Genomic DNA, 18,295 nt, shown 5'->3' with positions numbered 1-18,295 from the left:
CCAGCGGCACAAACCCGGCCTCGTGTCTCAGGACTTTAAAAAAGGCTTTAAAAAGACATTGAAGAAGGTCTTTTTTTCTTCTTTTTTTTTCTTTTTTGCTTGTTTTGTTCTGTTACTTTCTTCTATCTTCTTCGATACTTCTGATCCTGAAGTTGGCTGCTATTTCAAGCATGAAATGAATAGTAAAAAAAATATATACTCTGGGTAGATCTATGCAAATTCGAAGTGTTTGAGTTTGGAAACATATACATCGATTATATTAAATGAGTGAAGAAAGGGAAAAAATGTGATTGCTTCCATAACACACGTGTGAAGAGTGGGGAGAACAGTGATTCCTTCAGGTGGCATAGTGCTGTGTTATATTTTATGAATATTTATGACGACTTTGCAAATTAAACACCATTTGTCTGTGTCTGTGTATAAGTGTACTCTGCTTCTAATTCCTTAAAATGTGAGCAGCTGCTTGAAGGAGCTTGCTTATTTTCCTTTGCAAGATCACAGTAATTAATGTCTTGACTGATCTGAAATGGAAGAACCAGCTGGATTTATGGTAGGCTTGGTATTTTCTGCAGGTCAGTAGCTGCCCATGAGTGACGTGACGTCTAACATATTTTTTAAAAATAATTCTATGTTTATTTTTAAGCAATTTGATTGTTTTAAGTAGAGTTATTAATTTAAATGATATTTTGAAATTCTCCTTGCTGTGACATTTGTGATACCATATCTGCTAGAAGGAGATTCTCTATCTCCTCTTGCTTTTTTAAGAAAGCATTCACCATTACAGTGAACTTATCTGGAGAGTGGAGGAAGAAAGCAAATGGAGAACAATTGTACCTGAACTGTAGTAGATTTTCTCACACTTTCACAATTTGTGATTCAAAAATGTGTTGAAACAGCTGCTGTCAGGAAAAAAAAAGGCTTGATACAATTCACTTTCATTTATATACTTTTCTATATTATTCTTTGAAACATCTTGCAAAGATTAAAGTTCTTATCATGACGGTATCCATACTAATTGGTGTAGATTGTCCCATTTTTAAGGTAGGAGTTCTAAACCAAAAGAAGATTAACTGAGAGAAATCAAGAAGTTTAGAAGGATTGATAATAAGATGGTGTGTGAGTTACAAAGTGATTTTCCATACTAAATGAAAACAACGGAGTTGCACCAGCAGAAGGCACAAGCACCAGAATATAGGATGCTCCTTTTCCCAGGGAAATGTAGCCAGCTAGTTAGCTGCATCTTTAGAAACAGTTCATTAGGAAATATTCTCTAGTGGGTTCCAAGGCAGTTCAAAGCTGTTTCTGATTTTCATTTTGACTTCCAAGAAGGGTACCATTTGAAATAGGCATATTTGGACTAGCTGTTCTGATTAAATAATTGACAAAGATTTTATTTGCTGCTTAAAATTCTTCATTTCAGTATCTTGCAAGTAGTAAATGTGGCCAGTATGTTGACATTGGAATTCTAGCATCTGATTTGCAGAAAACATACAGGTGAGCAAAGATTTGTATTCTTATATTCTACATTAAAAATATGGACTGTGTTATCTTGCTGTTTTGCATTTGTGTATTTTTAATAAAAATCTTAATTTTCTTTGTGTTAACTTCATTGCCAGTTGATTGAAACAGTAAGATCATTTCCACTCCAGTGTTTTCCTCTGATACATATTTAGTAACTTATATTTTATTAATGCATTGGTATTGGAAGATCTAGTTGTGGTTTGGGTTTTGTGGGTTGCTGCTTTTTTTTTTTTTTTTAATTAAATGGTTACAGATGCATTACTGCATGTTGGCCCTTACCTCAGGGAGCTTAAAATATGAAGGAAAACAAGACTTCAGTGCAGGCAGATGGGGGACATACAGGATTCAGTAAGACATTAAATCTTGCTCAGCAGGACTGTCAGTCTTGCCACATTATTTTTAGGATGTTATGCTTTTCTGGGTGGGGAGCAAGGTTGTGTTTCAGCAGATCATTGATGAGTGTGGGAGTTAATGAAGGTGGAGAAGTATATTTATTCATGTTCTATTTATTTGTGCCTTGTTAGAGTTAGAGAAAGGGACCAAAACCCTTGCTTGGGATGCTTACAGGTCTTGGGGTTTTTTTTTTTCCTTCTCTCAGCTGTTGTGTAAAAGCAAATAAATAAAATATACCTTCAGTAAGTGAAGATAAAAGGTTGATGATTTTTGTTTGCTTTTAAGGATGCTCATTGAATCATATTTCCTCCTAGTGACCATTATTAATTATCACAGTTATTCCTCACTGGACTGTCCTTTCTAGATAGTAGTCCTATGTCCTGATGTCCTTGTTTGAATTAAAATTTAAAAATTGATAGTGTTGTGAAATAGAATCCAGTGTGCTCATTTGTACATTGCTGCTTCTCTATATCTACAGTTAAAGAGGACCATGATAATTTTTAGTAAACATTCCTTTAGAGACAAGTATAGTTTAGTGGCTTTGTTTCATTCCAGTGATTGAGCTATTCCAGGCTTAAGAAAAAAGAAACATGCTTTCACATAGCTGGTTTTTAATAAGAACTTGTGTAGAAGCTTGGGTATCAACTTACAATATGTTGAGGGGGAAAAGCAGTAGGTGTAACTTGTTTATTTTGGTTTTTTTTCAGTGCAGAATATGGACGAAGAAAAAGAAATGCTTTTAGAATACAAGTTGAGAAAGGTAATTCTGTTAGTATTATGTCCAAGACGCGAAATTCTTTGATTATGCTTTGGCTGTTTTCTTAACATGTTTGAAACTTTTTCTTCCAGTGTTTGGAATAATCAGTAATGAAAAAGAACGTGAAGATTTAGCAGTTTTAGAAGCTGAACATGTGGCAAAAAGAGCAAGACAACAAGACAAAAATGAGTAAGAAGAATTTTTACTATTAGATTACTTTAATAATGCCATTAGCATTTAGAAAGCTTTAAAAAAATGCTGTCTTCATCTTATTAAATTTTGGTAGTTTCAAGGTTACAGATAGATCCTTGATTTCCCATAGGCTTGTCTTCATCAAAAGTTACTTGTAGTTAAGGGAAGCACTTTTTTCACTGAAGACAAGCAGATACTAGAGCCAATCATGATTTCTCCGTTATGGGGAACATACAGCCCTGAATTAGTGAATATCCTTGGAGCTTCCTTGATAGTTTTCTGTACAAGGGCCCAGTCCTTATATGATTCAGTTCCTTTGTTTTGTTCTTAATCTTTCTTGGGTGTGAAAGATATTGGCTAAATCTGAGAGATAAGACTGCAAGACGAGCAATTCAGAGCAAATAGCCATTGGCTAGGAGACTAGTATTCAGATTTCCTAACTCCTAACCCTGTGTATAGTCTCATGGACCATTCTGGTTTCTGTAACCTGTGATAGATATCAAGGGTCTCATGGGAAGATTAAGACATTGTAATCAGAAGGACTAGTCTAGTTCAGCAGTGATTTGCTACCACTTCTCGTGTGACAGTGTTGGTAATTGTGTGATGTCTTGGTGAACTGAATCAGATTGATCTGACATCACTTTTTTTTTAGGATTGTCTTTCAGCCAGGTTGCCAGGTTGATCCAACTCATCACAAACTTGGAAAGGATGCATTTTTTAACCCTTCACAGTAATAAGTTTAGAGCATGCTAGTCAGGATTTTTTTCTCCAGTCTTAGGCTACTTACCATGGTTGTGGGGAACCACGTTGTGGAAATTGCATTTGTTCTGTTTTGTGGGTGTCTCGCTTGCAGTTCTGCTCTGATATGTTAATAGTTTTTGTCTTCCTTCCGTGTAAAGGACTGCAGGAAGTGCCACAGATGACTCTGATTACGATGATTATCCAGAAGATCTAGTAAGTTTTATTTTATTATGATCATTTGTATTTGCAGAACACATTATTCTATGTTGTGAAATTATAATGCACCTGGAGGGTTTAAAAGTAGAGATGAAGATGAGGTATAGTCAGAGTCGGCAATTCCAGCGGAGAATATATAGAGCTAAAAGGAGGTATTTTCTGAAGAAAAAGGAAGAACCTATCGTGGGGAATCACTTTTGAGGAAAGCACACTGAGGGCCCAAAAGACTTGGCTATCAAATGAATGAAATGATTGAAGGAACTGACATATCTGACTATTACTATAAGGTGACTGTCAGTTAACAGGGTCATTTCAGGGTAAATTACAAAGGCTGCTGTGTCTTCAACCAGAAGATGTAGTTTTGTATGCAGTCATTTTGGTTTTCAGTGGGTTGGAAGATGCATAACTACTTTCTCCAGCAGGGAGAATGCTAAATGATGTTTATGAAGTAGTTTTCATTGGCCTCTTAATATAAACAATCCCAAGTTATAATCTGTATATTTTCTTCTAAAATACATTAATCTGCAGTCTACAAATCACATGAACAGTTCCCTGCTCAGCTTATACAAGAAAGGAAATCCCAATTCTGTTCCAACCACTCCAAAAAATGAACGAATGGAAACCCCCCCTCCTGTGCAAACAGCACCTCAAACAAGCACCCTCTCACCAGGAGTAAGAGTTGAAACACGCACCTCTGAAGGGGGCTGGTTCATTGATAAAACTCCGTGTGGAAAAGACTTTTTCACTGACCTTTCTGAGGATGGAGAAGGAGATGGAAAGAAACTGATTTTTGAGGTACTGTGTTTTACAAACCCGATGTGATTTAAGTAGCAAGCATGAATATAATGTCCTGTGTAATTTGACCAGCTTTTGAAGGGTGATACTAAGACCAAAAGGACTGTCTGTCTTCCTGGATTTTTAAAACACATTATTTTTATTACAAACATGCATGCTGTGTTTAAAAATAGTGAACATGTTAAATAGAAAGGAAAGATTGTCTTAAGCCCAGTGGAGTACTTGTTTTTAGCTTGGTTTCTGAAGAAAGGGCTTAGCCCATTGTTCTGCTGTGTCAGAAGTGATTTTTGAACCTTCCGGCCTGTTTCAAGCATGTTTGTATGGGAGGTCAAAAGTCATGAAATTCATAATTTCCTCCACATTTTTTGAGGAATGTAGTGCTCAGTATTAGGGAGACCCAGATTAGTGTCCATACTGAGAGAAAGATAAGTGGAACTTAGCTGATACTTACTCTGTTTGCCAGTGACCAGTCTAACTAGTTAGGAAGCATGTGGCTTGCTGTAGCCATAGCCTGTGGTCTCCCTTAGCGAGCGGTTAAGTCTTGGTGAGCCTGGAGAAAGCTGAAGTTTTGTGGATGGGCAAGAGTTGGCGAAGTTGAAAGGAAATTGCATTGATTTATAAAGCAGTTAAAAATAGGTGCTACACCCCATTCAGAAATATTGCCTGCTTTGTGATATCCCCCAGCAGGTTTTTTTCTTTCTTAATAAAAACCAACTTTGTTTAGCTATTGAAAACTTTTGATATATGTGTGGGAGATAACATTTATGTTGTTTGTCTGACCAGATGTTTTGGCAGGACGCTCTTTTTTTTATCTGAAGTAAGAACTACATTTGCATCTACCTTTCTAATTGGAGAAAATGCTTACTGAATAGGCAGATTTGACAAATCATCCTTTTATCCTAGTCGTACTGCATCCTCTTATATAGAGAAATTGAATAAAAGGGAGATCTTCAAATTGTAAAATGTTTGCAATACTGTATTTAAAAATAAAACACTGAACACAAAAAAAACAACAGCCCCCCCCTTCATCATTGAACATCTTTTTATTTCTTTTCTCCTGTATTAGTCCTTTCCTTATATGCAGTTAACTTGTGTAAGTACTGAATATTTTCTCATAGTAACTCATAACGTACTACTAATAAAAATTGTTTCCACTGGAAATACAGTTAATATAATAATACATTATTATAAATAATATAAATACATTAATACAGTTTTATTCATCCCCAAAACGGATTGCTCTATGGTATGCAAGTAACTGGTGTCTGATTTTGGTTAGTGGTTTGGGGGCTTTTGAGGGGGGGTTGTTTGAGGGTTTTTTTTGCTTTTAAGTGTATGTTCTTAGCAAAAAAAAGTGACTGGTGTAATTAACCCTCTTGAAAAAAGACAAATCCTAAGTTAAAGTATTTTCTACAAAAAGAAGGGGTTAAATTCCTGGCTTGCTTGTCTTTATTCATATAATACGTGTAAGGTAAGCATTATAGACACTTCCACATTTTGTTCCTTTAAGTATTTGCAGAAATTCACTGACTTGGAAGGTTTTATATATATAATTCTGGTTTTATGCCCTAGAAATCAGCAGAGTGCTCTGTCTTGGAGAGTGAAAGAAAGAAAACAAAGGGTAAGAGAGCAAAAAGAAAAAAAGAAGAATTTCCAGATGTAGATGGAGAAATTGATGCTATCTTACTTAAAGAGAAAGGTGAGAAGTTATTTTTGGCGTGCTGCTCCAAACAAAGAGATGGTATTTGACTGTTGAATCCTGTTACCAGAGAAGTGTTTTACACTGGGGTGCAGAGAAGTGACTTCAAGCATTTTGTTAAGAAATTTAACCTTAAATTGTTGTACTAAAAAATACTCCAGTCCTGTGTCTACTACCAAAAAATAATACTACTCCGTGTACTTAGCTAATTCCGTAGGCTGAGTTCTTTCTTTTTCGGTGTTAGCAACTACTGTTACGCCATGTCTAAATTTGCATAACTTTTCTTCCTTAACAGTTAGAAGTAAGGGACCAGAGCTTTACCACCCTTCAGTGAAGTTTGAAGATGTAGGAGGCAATGATGAAACTTTAAAGGTTAGTTAAAATTTTAATTGTGAGACACTTAATGCTCTGAATAAAACGTTGCATGAAAAATGACAAACAAGAAATCTGGCAGAATTAATCTGCATGGCACTGAGAATAGCTGCTTATACCAACAGCAAGAAAGTTTTGTTTTGTTTTCTTTCACTAATCTTTCTGAAAGGAGTCACTGAAATTATATTAACAAACTTACTTTTATTTTGGCCTGTCTATAATACTAGCAATCTATAATACTAGTTTCTTCAATTTAAATAGAGGTGTCTCTTGTCCTTTACAGGAAATATGCAAGATGCTCATTCATGTCCGTCATCCCGAAGTCTATAACCACTTAGGTGTGGTTCCACCTCGTGGTTTTCTTTTACATGGACCACCAGGATGTGGAAAGACATTACTTGCACAGGCAATTGCTGGGGTGAGATAGCTTTACATGTACAGTTTCTTCTGTTTCTGAATTATATTTAGAGAGAAACAAAATAATTCTCCTTCATGATACATTAGATCCCTTTCTCTTTTCTCTACTTCCTATCTTAGTCTAAAATATATTAATTTTCACTTCCTTTGTTTAAATTCCATCTGAATCTATACTTGAAAGAACCTCATATGAAGAATGGACATAGTGACAGGATTTTATGTTTGACTTAATTTTTTTTAGGCATTCGCAGGGCAACAATACAAGCATGGGTATTGAGAAGGCTATAAATGGAAGATACTTGTAGTTAAATTTAGCATAATGTTTTGTTTTAAGTCTGGACTCAACCTTACCATCTTTTATGAGGCATCACATTGGTGCTTGTTGGGTTGCATCTGTTAAACAGTGATTTCTGAATTCCAGAACTGGATGTTGCCTTGCCTATGTCAAACTAATGATTTCAGTGCATATGATATTATTCATAGCTTGGTGTGTGGTGGGGCTGCTGTGCTGCTCTGTGCCTGCCTTGGAAATAAATCTAGGGGCAATTTAGGGCTATTCAGTGATAACCATGGACATCTCTTTGTCTTTAGTACAGTTGTTCCTTAAATGTCACATTACAACCTTAAATTTAGATTAATGTAAATTACAAACTTTTGTACCAGAGCTTTTATCTTTGAAAGAAATTACTGGTGTTTATTACTTAAATGTTGGTTAGACCCTTCTGACACGATATGTCAAATGTTTTAATTCAAGAGATCTGGTTTTTTCCCATTTAATGCCTTATTGTATAAAGGTACCTGTTGAATCTACGATACTTAATACTTCAGCGGGTGTTTGTATCCTGGAAGGTTACTAAATTTAGGGGAAGAAACATGACACAAGTGAAAATTTTTCAGAGATGAGATAAATTTAATGACTACTTCTTAAATAATTTTCTTAAATAAGATATTGTCAGTAGTTATTCAAGGCAAATTACCTCCTCCAAGCCCCACCTAGTGCCTCTGCTGGCTATGATTTGTCTACATTAGGATTTTTTTATATGTGCATCTATCAAAGTTACAATTTTGTTCATTTAATTTTAATAGCAGAAAACTTTGAGTGTGAACTTCACAAGTATCTTACTGTACAGTCCTGCTTAGATATTTCTGGAGCAAGACTAAGGGAAATAAACCTGGTAGGAATCTCTTCCGCACTGCTAAGTAATGTTTTATTACAGTTGGAAATAGGCAGTTTTCTCAAGAAGGGAGCCCAAAAATGAACTGAAATATATGTCTTGTATATGCACCAAGGTTCAAAGCTATTTGACAGTACAGTCGTTCTCTAACTGACTTAGGGAAACCTGGTTTTAGTATCTATTTCTGTTCACTTGCCCAAATGGCTCAGACCCATTTTGGATTGGAGGATACTACTAATATTTTTTTAAGAGCTCTTTAAGATTTAGTCTTGATTACATAATCTTTGGGTGTAAAAGATGTTGTACTGGAAAATATTTGTCCCCTAGGACAGCCAACGTTTCTAACCTCTGGATAAATAGTACAACGTTCCTTGTCTCTTTCAGGAGCTTGAGCTCCCTATGCTGAAAGTGGCAGCAACGGAGATGGTGTCTGGAGTGTCAGGGGAATCTGAGCAGAAACTGAGAGAATTGTTTGAACAGGCTGTGGTGAGACACCTGTTAGAAATAACACTGTGAATTGTTTGCTCTTTTCTTTGCAAAGATTCATACTTCGCTGTGGTTTGAATTTGAGTGAATATTAGTGAGTGATTCTTTATACTGCTGCACACAAGTCATAGTGTCTCCCCTTCTGGGACCAGAATACCATTGTACTGTCATGCTGTCACAGAGCACAAAGATTACTCTTCTGAAATCTTGACAAAAGATAGTTCATCATATCAGTGTAAAGGAGCAACATAAATTGTTTACCTATTTGGAGCTGCTTGGCTTGATATATAAAAATAGAAAAGATGTAAGAGCAGTTTACTGTGCTTTTTTCTTACAAATGTTTTTTTGCTCGTTTTGTATGTCGTGGAATTTGAGTGAATATGAGGTACTTAAGACTTTGGGAGTTTAGGTATAAAGTAAGAAATTTGGGACAAATGTCATAGGAGCAGGAGTCAAGTTACAGTTGAGTCTTGTTTGGTGAAACTTCCAGAATTCATGAGAAGCAAAGAGAACCGACAGGTTGAGATGATTTTAATTAAAACAAATGCAGATTTTTTTCTTTTTTTAGTATGTGGTTAATGTTTTATTTCACGACGAGAGTTTTCTGTTCCTGATCTCTGAGAACGTTCTGGTTTTCCAGCTTTATTCCATTTTTCTACTCTCCACAACAACCGTATATAGGTGTTTAAACTATGTTCCTGTATAAAAGTATGCTAAATGGGGCAAAAGGTTTGATTGTGAAGCTGTTAGATTACTATGTTTCCAGTTGATACTACATTTTAAATTTTAGAAAGCCTTGTTAAGATGTTGTATAGAATAAAACTAAATAAGTGATTGCACAGAGTTTTTAGAAATTACATATCTTTTGAATGCATAGTGATTGAGGGAAAATTGCTATGAAAGCTATTTTTGAAGAAATAAAATGTCTTGCATAAAACATGTTTAAAAATAAAATGTTGCCTTTTTTGTAGTCCCTTACATTCAGTTAAGTTTTTTACCGATTTTTGTGCAGGGAAAAAAAGACATAGTTGCACAGTACATGCATAAGGTATAGTGGAATCCTTCTAGCTTAGTTGCATTTTTTCCGCTCTATCAGGTGGCAGGAAAGTGAATGACAACTAGATGGCGCAGTTGCTACCTGATTACACAGATTGCATAGGTTTTAAAATACTAATTTTTTTTTTATATGATTCCAGTGTTTTCCTTGAGTATTGCTTTGCACTACTACTACTTTTTGAGAATATTAATAATCTTATGTCAGTTAAACACTATTCTGTTAGTTACCGTAGTTGTTACCCTATATTATTGTAGGCTTTTTATGAACATGAAGTACCTGGAATTTTAGAACACTTGTAGGAGTTGCCCATTTTTACTCTTTGAAACATGGTCAGGCTCTGTAGTAATCTAGAAGTTGGCAGATCATTTTTCATGACCACCTACTGCTCCTTTTGTTTCATTATGTTTGTCAGTAATACTAGCTCTTGAAATTCCACAGCTCTAATATCACTAACAAAACAAAAAAACAATTCAGACCTTTGTTGTCTGGTTTTCCTTTTTTGGACTTAAGCAAGTAAGCAGTCACAATGGAATATTTATGGAAAACATAAAGCAGCATAGAGGTACCTTTACATTTTAAACAATATCTAGAGACATTTTGAATCTCATGCCTTAATTATTTCATAGCCTCAGCTCACTTTTGTAGTCTAGTGGCTCTCCAGATAGTCAATAAGAACAACAGAATTGTTGCAGGGCAGGTTGATTGTGCAGCAGACTTACAGTAATAATTATGGAACAGAAAATCTGAAAAAGTTCTCCATCTCTCTCAAAATACATTATGTCAATGTAATTTTGTAATTATTAATATTTCTTGTTCCTAGTCCAGTGCACCATGTGTCCTTTTCATTGACGAGATTGATGCAATCACTCCAAAAAGAGAAGTTGCGTCAAAGGACATGGAGCGGAGAATTGTTGCTCAGTTCCTAACTTGTATGGATGGTCAGTCTCAGGAACATCTATACTAAGCTAAACTTTCTAATTGTCAGTCTCACTGTCTGCTTTCCTTCAGTAGTGACTCATGGTTACTTTAGTGGACATAGTGGTAATAATTTTTCATATTTTGGCACAGTTTACCGGGGGGGCGTGGGGTGGGGTGGGAAGATTCTCACTAATTTGAGGGGATGTTACTACATTATTTTCACAGTAGAATGTACAGCATTATATAAGCCTGTCTGTTGTATAAACAGATAGAATGGGAAAATGTGCCAAATGTCATTTGAAATGCTTATTTTTGCTAGACTGTGCAAAATGCAAATTCTAAGTAGCAGAAATAAGGATGAACAGCGGTTTAGTATGACTGTTGGTTAGTTTATCTCTGCTGTTCTGAGTATTATTGTGTGCTGCAGAAACAGTCACATAGATGTCAGAACAAAGTTGAGACAGTGAGTATGAGTACTAACTTCCTTCCTTCCTTTAGACTTGAATAATGTGGCTGCCACTACCCAGATCCTTGTTATCGGAGCAACTAACAGACCTGACTCACTGGACCCCGCACTGAGGCGAGCTGGTAGATTTGATCGAGAAATTTGTTTAGGGATCCCAGATGAAGCGGCAAGAGAAAAGTATGTGTTACAAAGTTTAAGCTTCTCTTTGATTAATTAATAAATAAGGAAATAATGTATAAGTTAACATGCAAATTGAGGAAAAGTACTTCATCATGTTTAGTCCTCTTTGTGCCTGTACACACCTATGGATCAGCACACACTGAAAAGTGCAGAACACATTCAGTGTGCATCTACTCTTTGTCTTGGTAGCTGTGTCTACATTTGGGGTGGTTTCCTTTCTTGTGTGCAGATCTGCTTTTAGCATTATGTTAACGGCTTTGCAAGTGCTTTAACAGTATAGGTGATGGAATTAACTTCCTGAACAACAGAAAATATATATTTAACATTCTGGTTTTGGTGCTCCCTATGTAACTATTAAATTAGGAACATAAATTGAGTATAGCCTGTTTGTTAATCCTTTCAAGCACATACCTTAAGCAACAGGCCTAGATTCTTCCATTCCATTCCTCATGGAAGTACACCAGTCCAGGCATTAAGCTGAGCTGCAGTCATCCTGTTTTGTATAACTGACCCTTTTTACTCCAAAGATTTGTGACTGTCAGACTAGATTAATTTTTTTTTTTTTTTTTTTGTAATTAAAAAGGAACTGCTACTCATTTCCACAACAGCAGAAAACACAGAAAAGGAAGTGTGAAAACGGCTGTGGCTTATCTTGTTATTGGAAGGAAAGAAAGGTTAAAGGATAAGTTCCTTCTAGCTCAACTAATCATTTCTAGGTTGAAAAAGCAAACTGTTCTGCTTGCGGTATCAGTCACTTTGCATTGTCAGCACTACTGGCCATTATTCCACCCTTTCCCCCCATCTGCCTTCTGGCCATGCCTCCACTTTTTTTTTTCTCTCCCCTCCTTCTTCCTCCAGATCTACAGCCCTGTAGTAATTACGTTGCTCTTGGTTGTGGGAAAACAATACAAGCAGTTAGAGGTAGAACTGAAGAGTTCACTGATGAGAGTTCTAATTCTATGATATTTCTTAGGTTCATGTTAAAAATATGATATTCCCAGAAATAGCACTGTTTTGAAGGACATGAGTTGTGAATGAGAGAGCCATCATAGTGTGTAGAGATTGTTCACAAGTTGAGTGTAGTCACTTTCATTTATGTTACTATTTTGTGCAATTGTTTGTTTTCCTGGAGGTGTAGATTTACAGGAACTATTGACTTTATTTTTTGAATTTTCCCCTCCTCCCTGCTTTCTGTTTTGTTTTGGTTTTGGGATGTTTTTTGTTGGGGAGGTTTGTTCCTTTTTTAAAATAAAAGGGTCATATAGAAACAGAAGTCCTTATAGTGTGCTGATTTACCACATAATAAATCAGTCTTGCTGCAAGTGTGATTTGAACTGCTTAGCTGTGGTTCTACAGCCTGAGGGGGTTGGAATCGGATGAGGAGGTGTACCTGGAGATCTTCTTTACTTGCAGTGTTTTCTTGTGCATTTATGAAGCACATGAAGGAAAATAATATATGTAGGATAAAAATTCAGAATAAGCCATTTACAGTTCTTAATTTTTTACACTTTGAGTCACTTGATGAGCTACAGCTGTTGTCAGACTGGTTGAAAAATTCATGAGAACCAAGCTAACATCACTAATAAAGATTTAAATGAGAGAGAATGGAACCTTGTGAGTGGGGGAGGCAAACAGAGGAAACGTATTATAATGTCAGAGTTTTGAATGATTTAATAACTCGTTCTTTTCATAACTTTTCTGTAGTTACATTACATGATCTGGAAATAATTTAAACTAGTTTTCATTGGAACTAGAAAATATGTTAATGATCTTGACGACTTTGGTTTGTGCTGCCTTTTTGAAATATTTTCCCAGTGAAGTGATGTTTTGCTGTTTTAAAGTTGATTAGATCCCTTTGCTCAGAGTTATTCAGCACCAGTATTTGTGCAGTGACATTTGCTTTTGTCCTTTTTTTTTTTTTTTTTTGACTATTCGTGTGATTTTCAGTTGTCCTTGGCTTAGAAGAACAGCGGGAGGTCTTGGTGGACCTTGAAGGAGGTTTTTAAAGATTCAGCCTCGATAGAGAGTGAAAAACTCCCATAAAAAAAAGTGTGAAGCATAGCACTTCAGTCAGTTACATAGAGCTGTTTTGTATTAGTGATGGAACTGCATAGGTAGGTGTAACTTTAGCTTTTGAATGAGGATGAGGTAACACATGACGTGTACACATTGGAAACTTTACTGGGGACGCAGGAAACATCTGCGGTTATATTCCACTGACAGTGGTAGGGGAAAGATACTGAAGATCAAAAGACAGAGCTCCTAAGTCTGATTTTATTTATTCCTTACAGAATAGTTTGTTGTGAATGTTTTTCAATAAATAAATAAAAGTGGGATGGAACAGACAATGCAGAGTAAGGTTGTCAGGAATACAGGGTTAAATATCTCAACGGATAACTTGTGTGCATCTCTGTGGTACACTCTGAGATCTACTCTGTCAATTTTGAATCATAATCTAAGGTTTAAAGAATCTATAATATTTAGATTCACTAAAACTAGCTTTTGCCCACTGACTGACGTTGCCTGGTTGATGCTGTTGGTTTTCATTTAAGAGCTAAAAGGAAATATATACCATTGCCTTGTGGATTTCAGTGTTGGTTACTTCCTAGTTGTCCTGGTTTTGGCTGGGATAGAGTTAGTTTTTCTTCCTGATGTCTGGTGTAGTGCTGTGTTTTGGATTTGGTATGAGAATAATGTTGATGACACCCTGATGTTTTTAGTTGTTGCTGTGCAGTTGTAGTGCTTATACTCAGTAAGGGCTTTTCAGCTCCCCATCCTCTGCCAGTGGGGAGGTGCACGAGGAGCTGGGAGGGAACAGAGCCAGGACAGCTGACCCAGACTGGCCAGAAGGATATTCCCTGCCATATAACATCATGCTCAGTATATAAACTGGAGTTGGCTGGGCGGGGGGAACTGCTGCTCGGGGGTGGGCTATCTATCACCGGGTAGTAAGCAATTGTGGCATTGTGCATCACTTGTTTTTGTATATTCCTTTATCGGTAATTTTATTATTATCGTTGTTTCCTCTTTCTTTGCTGTCCTGTTAAACCGTTTTTATCTCAATCCATGAGGGTTTTTTTTCCAATCCTCTCCCCTACCCCACCTCAGTGGTAGGGGGTGAGTGAGCAGCTGCATGGTGTTTAGATGCTGGCTGAGGCTAAACCTTGACACTGGTTGAGTGAAAACTGTTCCCACTATACTACTTCAGTTATGTGGACTGAAAGAGTAAATTGTGCTGGTTTTTTTTCATACAAAAATAAAAAAAGCCACAGCTTCATCTCTATTTTATTGTTCTTTTTCTCCCTACTTGATTAGAATTCTTCGGACTTTGTGTCGAAAACTTAAGCTCCCACAGTCCTTTGAATTTCATCATTTAGCACGGCTGACTCCAGGTTATGTAGGTGCTGATTTGATGGCACTTTGTCGTGAGGCAGCTATGTGCACAGTGAACAGGGTCCTGTTAAAGCCTGAGAAGCAGAAACGGAAACGCATAAACGCTGGAGGAAATGCAGCTGAAGAAAGCATGGAAATAGGAACAGACATCCTGGTGGAAGAAGATACCAAACAACTAGAACTTCCTCCTAAGGTAGTTGTTCCTTGAAGCATGTGCCTCTGATATCTTAAGAATTGAGCCATTTTATAATTGTGAAAGTCATTGCTCATAAATCCTTAAATGTCTGTGGCTAATGTAATATTAAATTTAGATTTAGAAATATCAGCTCTTAAGCCAGACACTTAACTTCTAATGACCCATATAATGGGTCTGAATAAGTGGCTCCCAAAGCCCATACCTTCTAAAAATCATGTTAATGTTTATACAAGGTGTGGGGTTTTTTTTACCCTTGGCTTTTTCATTGTTGTTGTTTGTGTTGTGTTGTTTTGTTTTCTAGCAGACTAGAGGTTAAGATAATGGCCATATCTCTCTTCAAAAGTGTATCAATTGTAAGAATGTCAGACTTGCACTGAGTGTTTACCAAGCTAATTGCTGTGCCCTCAGTAAAATATCTATTATGATGCCTGGGGCTCTTCCCTGACCTGGTATAGTTATAGTTAGCCAAACTCTAGAAGTATTTATGCAGTCTACATTTTCCCTTCAGCTATGTGACTACTTGGGGTAAATCGCATGTGGTGTCTAGTACCTACAGCAAGTTTGAGGAAGAGGTATCTATCCAGTAGAAAAGTTGGGTTAGCAATATGACTTGAGCTGCAGAGAAAGTACCTGTTAATGTGCAGTACAGCTGGAACTCAGTTGCAGAAAGTAGCATTTCCAGTGGCAGAAATATTCTGTGGCCTAAGTAACATGCTGTGGTCAGTGAACCAGAACATCTTCATACAGAAATTCTAGGCCCTACTGCTCAAAATTTGGAGTGTGTATGTGCCTTCATTATGTGTAGGCCTCCTAAAGATTTGTCTGGAGAAGTAAAGCAAAGTGGTGTTAAATCACATTGTACTCTGATTCTGATTTTAAAAGTACTGTCAAAGAAAACTGTTGCTGTAATTAACAAAAAACAGTGTAAAAAGCCGTAGTAAGCCTTTGTATTAGTAGCATAATCATACTGCGTACCTCCCAGTGTTTCCGGGGGCCTGATGTAGCCAAAAGGCAGTGGGGAGGGGCAGGTAGTTGCAGCTTTTATCAACATCACCATGATCAAAGGAGTTATTGAGGATGAGGAAGTCTAATCCTAACAGAGCCATATTTTGATAGCTGGCAGGAGGTTGACATATTCTAATGCAGAGTGTTGTCATTAAAACCATCATATTATGTTTATAATGGATAAATAAACATACAAACCCTTTAAAAATCGTTCACACAATTCAAGTAAACAAACCCAGTGATTCTGGGTTTTTCAGAGTTTCTCTTAACGGCTCTGTTAAGAAGAGGAGGGAAGGCTTAAAAGGGATATCAGGCACTATAAACATTTCTATTTCTTTATGGTCAGTTGTAGAGCTAGCTTAGTTGCAACAAATAGGAAGTGATCCTTTTCCCATATACTGCAGTAGGAAAAAATGTTGAAACTTAACAGAGTTATTACAATATTTTTTTTTTCCTCCCTCTATCTTACAATGAAAATACTGCTATAGTTTTACTTGTGGTGCAGCATCAATTTGCTTTGATACTGCCTTTCCATATTAGAACAGGGATGTATTTATGTTGTGAAGGTATAAAGTTCTTTGATCAAGTATTTTCTCAGATAGTTTCCCCAGTAAGGAACTGATTGGGGAAACTGGAGCGTACCTGCATGGCATGCTGTGGTCTGCAAGATAGGACGGTGTTGAAAAGCATTGTGCTGTACCTCTATTCTGTTTGCCCAACTTTATCAGAGCCTGGTTATAAAACCAGGTCTAACCAGCCTGAGGAAATGAGTTGATGACTTGAAATCAGATTATGTTACATAAAAGTGCATAATCTAAAAGTGTGTGTTAAGAGTTTTAAAGGTTTTTATGTAACCAAATATTCCACAAATTGCTGAAATTGTGCTGTTCAGCAGAGTTGTTCACTTTCTCTTGAGAGCAATTTCTTATTAAAAACAGAATTAACACATATAATTAATGCATGTTTTGGAAATTTCAGCATGGAAAAAAAACTTTCTCCTAATCAGTGTGGGAGAAGCAGTAGGAAGAGTCTGAAGACAAAATACATGTGCTAGCTCTGTTTCTGTAGTATCTAAATCAAGGTTGTAGTCTGTCAGCTCAGTGGTTTCACAAGTGTTAAATGTACGTAGCGCTTGCCTGGAACATTTTTGTCATTAATGTTAATTTTTAATGTTATTTTATTTGTATTGTACATAATAATTTGTTTTACAGTAATTAATATTACAGATGAAGAAAGTACTGCTTTGAAAAAGCCCTTAAAAAAGTGGTTCCTAAAATCTAATCCAGTGCGTAATCTTTTTCTCTCCCTTTCCATGTATCCTAAGGAAGAATTGCAGAGACTTTTGGATTTATTGAAGAAGCAAGACCCCTTGCCTGAGGAGCAGCTGCAGAAGCTGTGCATTGAGATGAATGATTTTATTGTTGCGCTGTCATCAGTGCAACCCTCTGCCAAGAGGGAAGGTTTTGTCACAATTCCTGATGTGACATGGGCAGATATCGGAGCCCTGGAGGATGTTCGGGAGGAGCTGACTATGGCAATATTGGTATGACTTAACCTTACTTTCAAAGATTGTTTTTTTGCACTTCCCCATATGCAGGAAATAAAACTATGGCTTTTTGTTTTTTAGAAGTTATTTAAGGTATAATATTCTACCCATGAGTTCTAACATGCGACAAACTAGAGGTTTTGCAGTATCTTCATTTATAATAGTCAGACTTCTTAACTTGCTTTCAAATTTGTTAGAAGTCTGGTGCATGTATTTAAGATTTCACTTACTCATGCTTTCAGTTTTCAGTATGTTCATTATTGCTGAGTCTTACGTATTCTAAAAGTTTTGCACCAATAACCTTAGTTACACAACTGCCACACAAAGAATTGGAGACCACTTAGCTGGAAGGTTTGCAGTCTTGCTGCCACTCAGAGGTGTACTTAACACTAACACCTTAAGATGAGAACTTAGGTAAATAAAACTTTTGCCTCTGAATAATGACACTTCTTCCATTTTGGGGTATTTATCAATACAAGACAATAAATGCTTGTCGATTGTTTATTCTTTTTGGTCATAAAAGAGTTGGAATGAAGAACTTGCTTGTAAATGATCTTTCATCCAATTGTAACTGAAATGAAAAGTTTCATGTTAGCTTTTTGTCACGGATATAAGTATGATAATTTCTTTTATAGGCACCTGTGCGAAACCCACAGCAGTTTAAAGCTCTGGGCCTGACTACTCCAGCTGGTGTCCTGCTTGCAGGGCCTCCTGGGTGTGGCAAAACACTGTTGGCTAAGGTAATATGTTTTCTAAATGTGTTCAAAAGC

The 18,295-nt window shown here is 36.5% G+C and overlaps 1 protein-coding gene across 2 annotated transcripts in view; it reads left to right on the top strand.

The window, feature by feature from the left end:
- The first annotated feature begins 1,423 nt into the window (after window positions 1–1,423).
- Window positions 1,424–18,295, top strand: part of NVL (nuclear VCP-like) — a 41,336-nt gene continuing 24,464 nt past the window's right edge. Inside the window, exons 1-14 of one of the 2 annotated variants that reach the window (XM_010288170.1) lie at window positions 1,424–1,494; window positions 2,622–2,674; window positions 2,764–2,860; window positions 3,763–3,817; window positions 4,349–4,615; window positions 6,188–6,314; window positions 6,610–6,686; window positions 6,970–7,104; window positions 8,663–8,764; window positions 10,642–10,759; window positions 11,238–11,382; window positions 14,701–14,932; window positions 17,304–17,522; window positions 18,161–18,265. In XM_010288170.1, coding sequence (XP_010286472.1) covers window positions 4,361–4,615; window positions 6,188–6,314; window positions 6,610–6,686; window positions 6,970–7,104; window positions 8,663–8,764; window positions 10,642–10,759; window positions 11,238–11,382; window positions 14,701–14,932; window positions 17,304–17,522; window positions 18,161–18,265 — 1,515 coding nt within the window. In that variant the 5' untranslated portion in view covers window positions 1,424–1,494; window positions 2,622–2,674; window positions 2,764–2,860; window positions 3,763–3,817; window positions 4,349–4,360. Of the gene's footprint in view, window positions 1,495–2,621; window positions 2,675–2,763; window positions 2,861–3,762; window positions 3,818–4,348; window positions 4,616–6,187; window positions 6,315–6,609; window positions 6,687–6,969; window positions 7,105–8,662; window positions 8,765–10,641; window positions 10,760–11,237; window positions 11,383–14,700; window positions 14,972–17,303; window positions 17,523–18,160; window positions 18,266–18,295 lie in introns of both variants that reach the window. The other variant, XM_010288178.1, reaches the window with a different exon arrangement.

Source organism: Phaethon lepturus, unplaced genomic scaffold (genome assembly GCF_000687285.1).
Source record: "Phaethon lepturus isolate BGI_N335 unplaced genomic scaffold, ASM68728v1 scaffold17950, whole genome shotgun sequence".
NCBI lineage: Eukaryota > Metazoa > Chordata > Aves > Phaethontiformes > Phaethontidae > Phaethon > Phaethon lepturus.
This window is presented reverse-complemented; position numbering and strand designations above follow the sequence as displayed.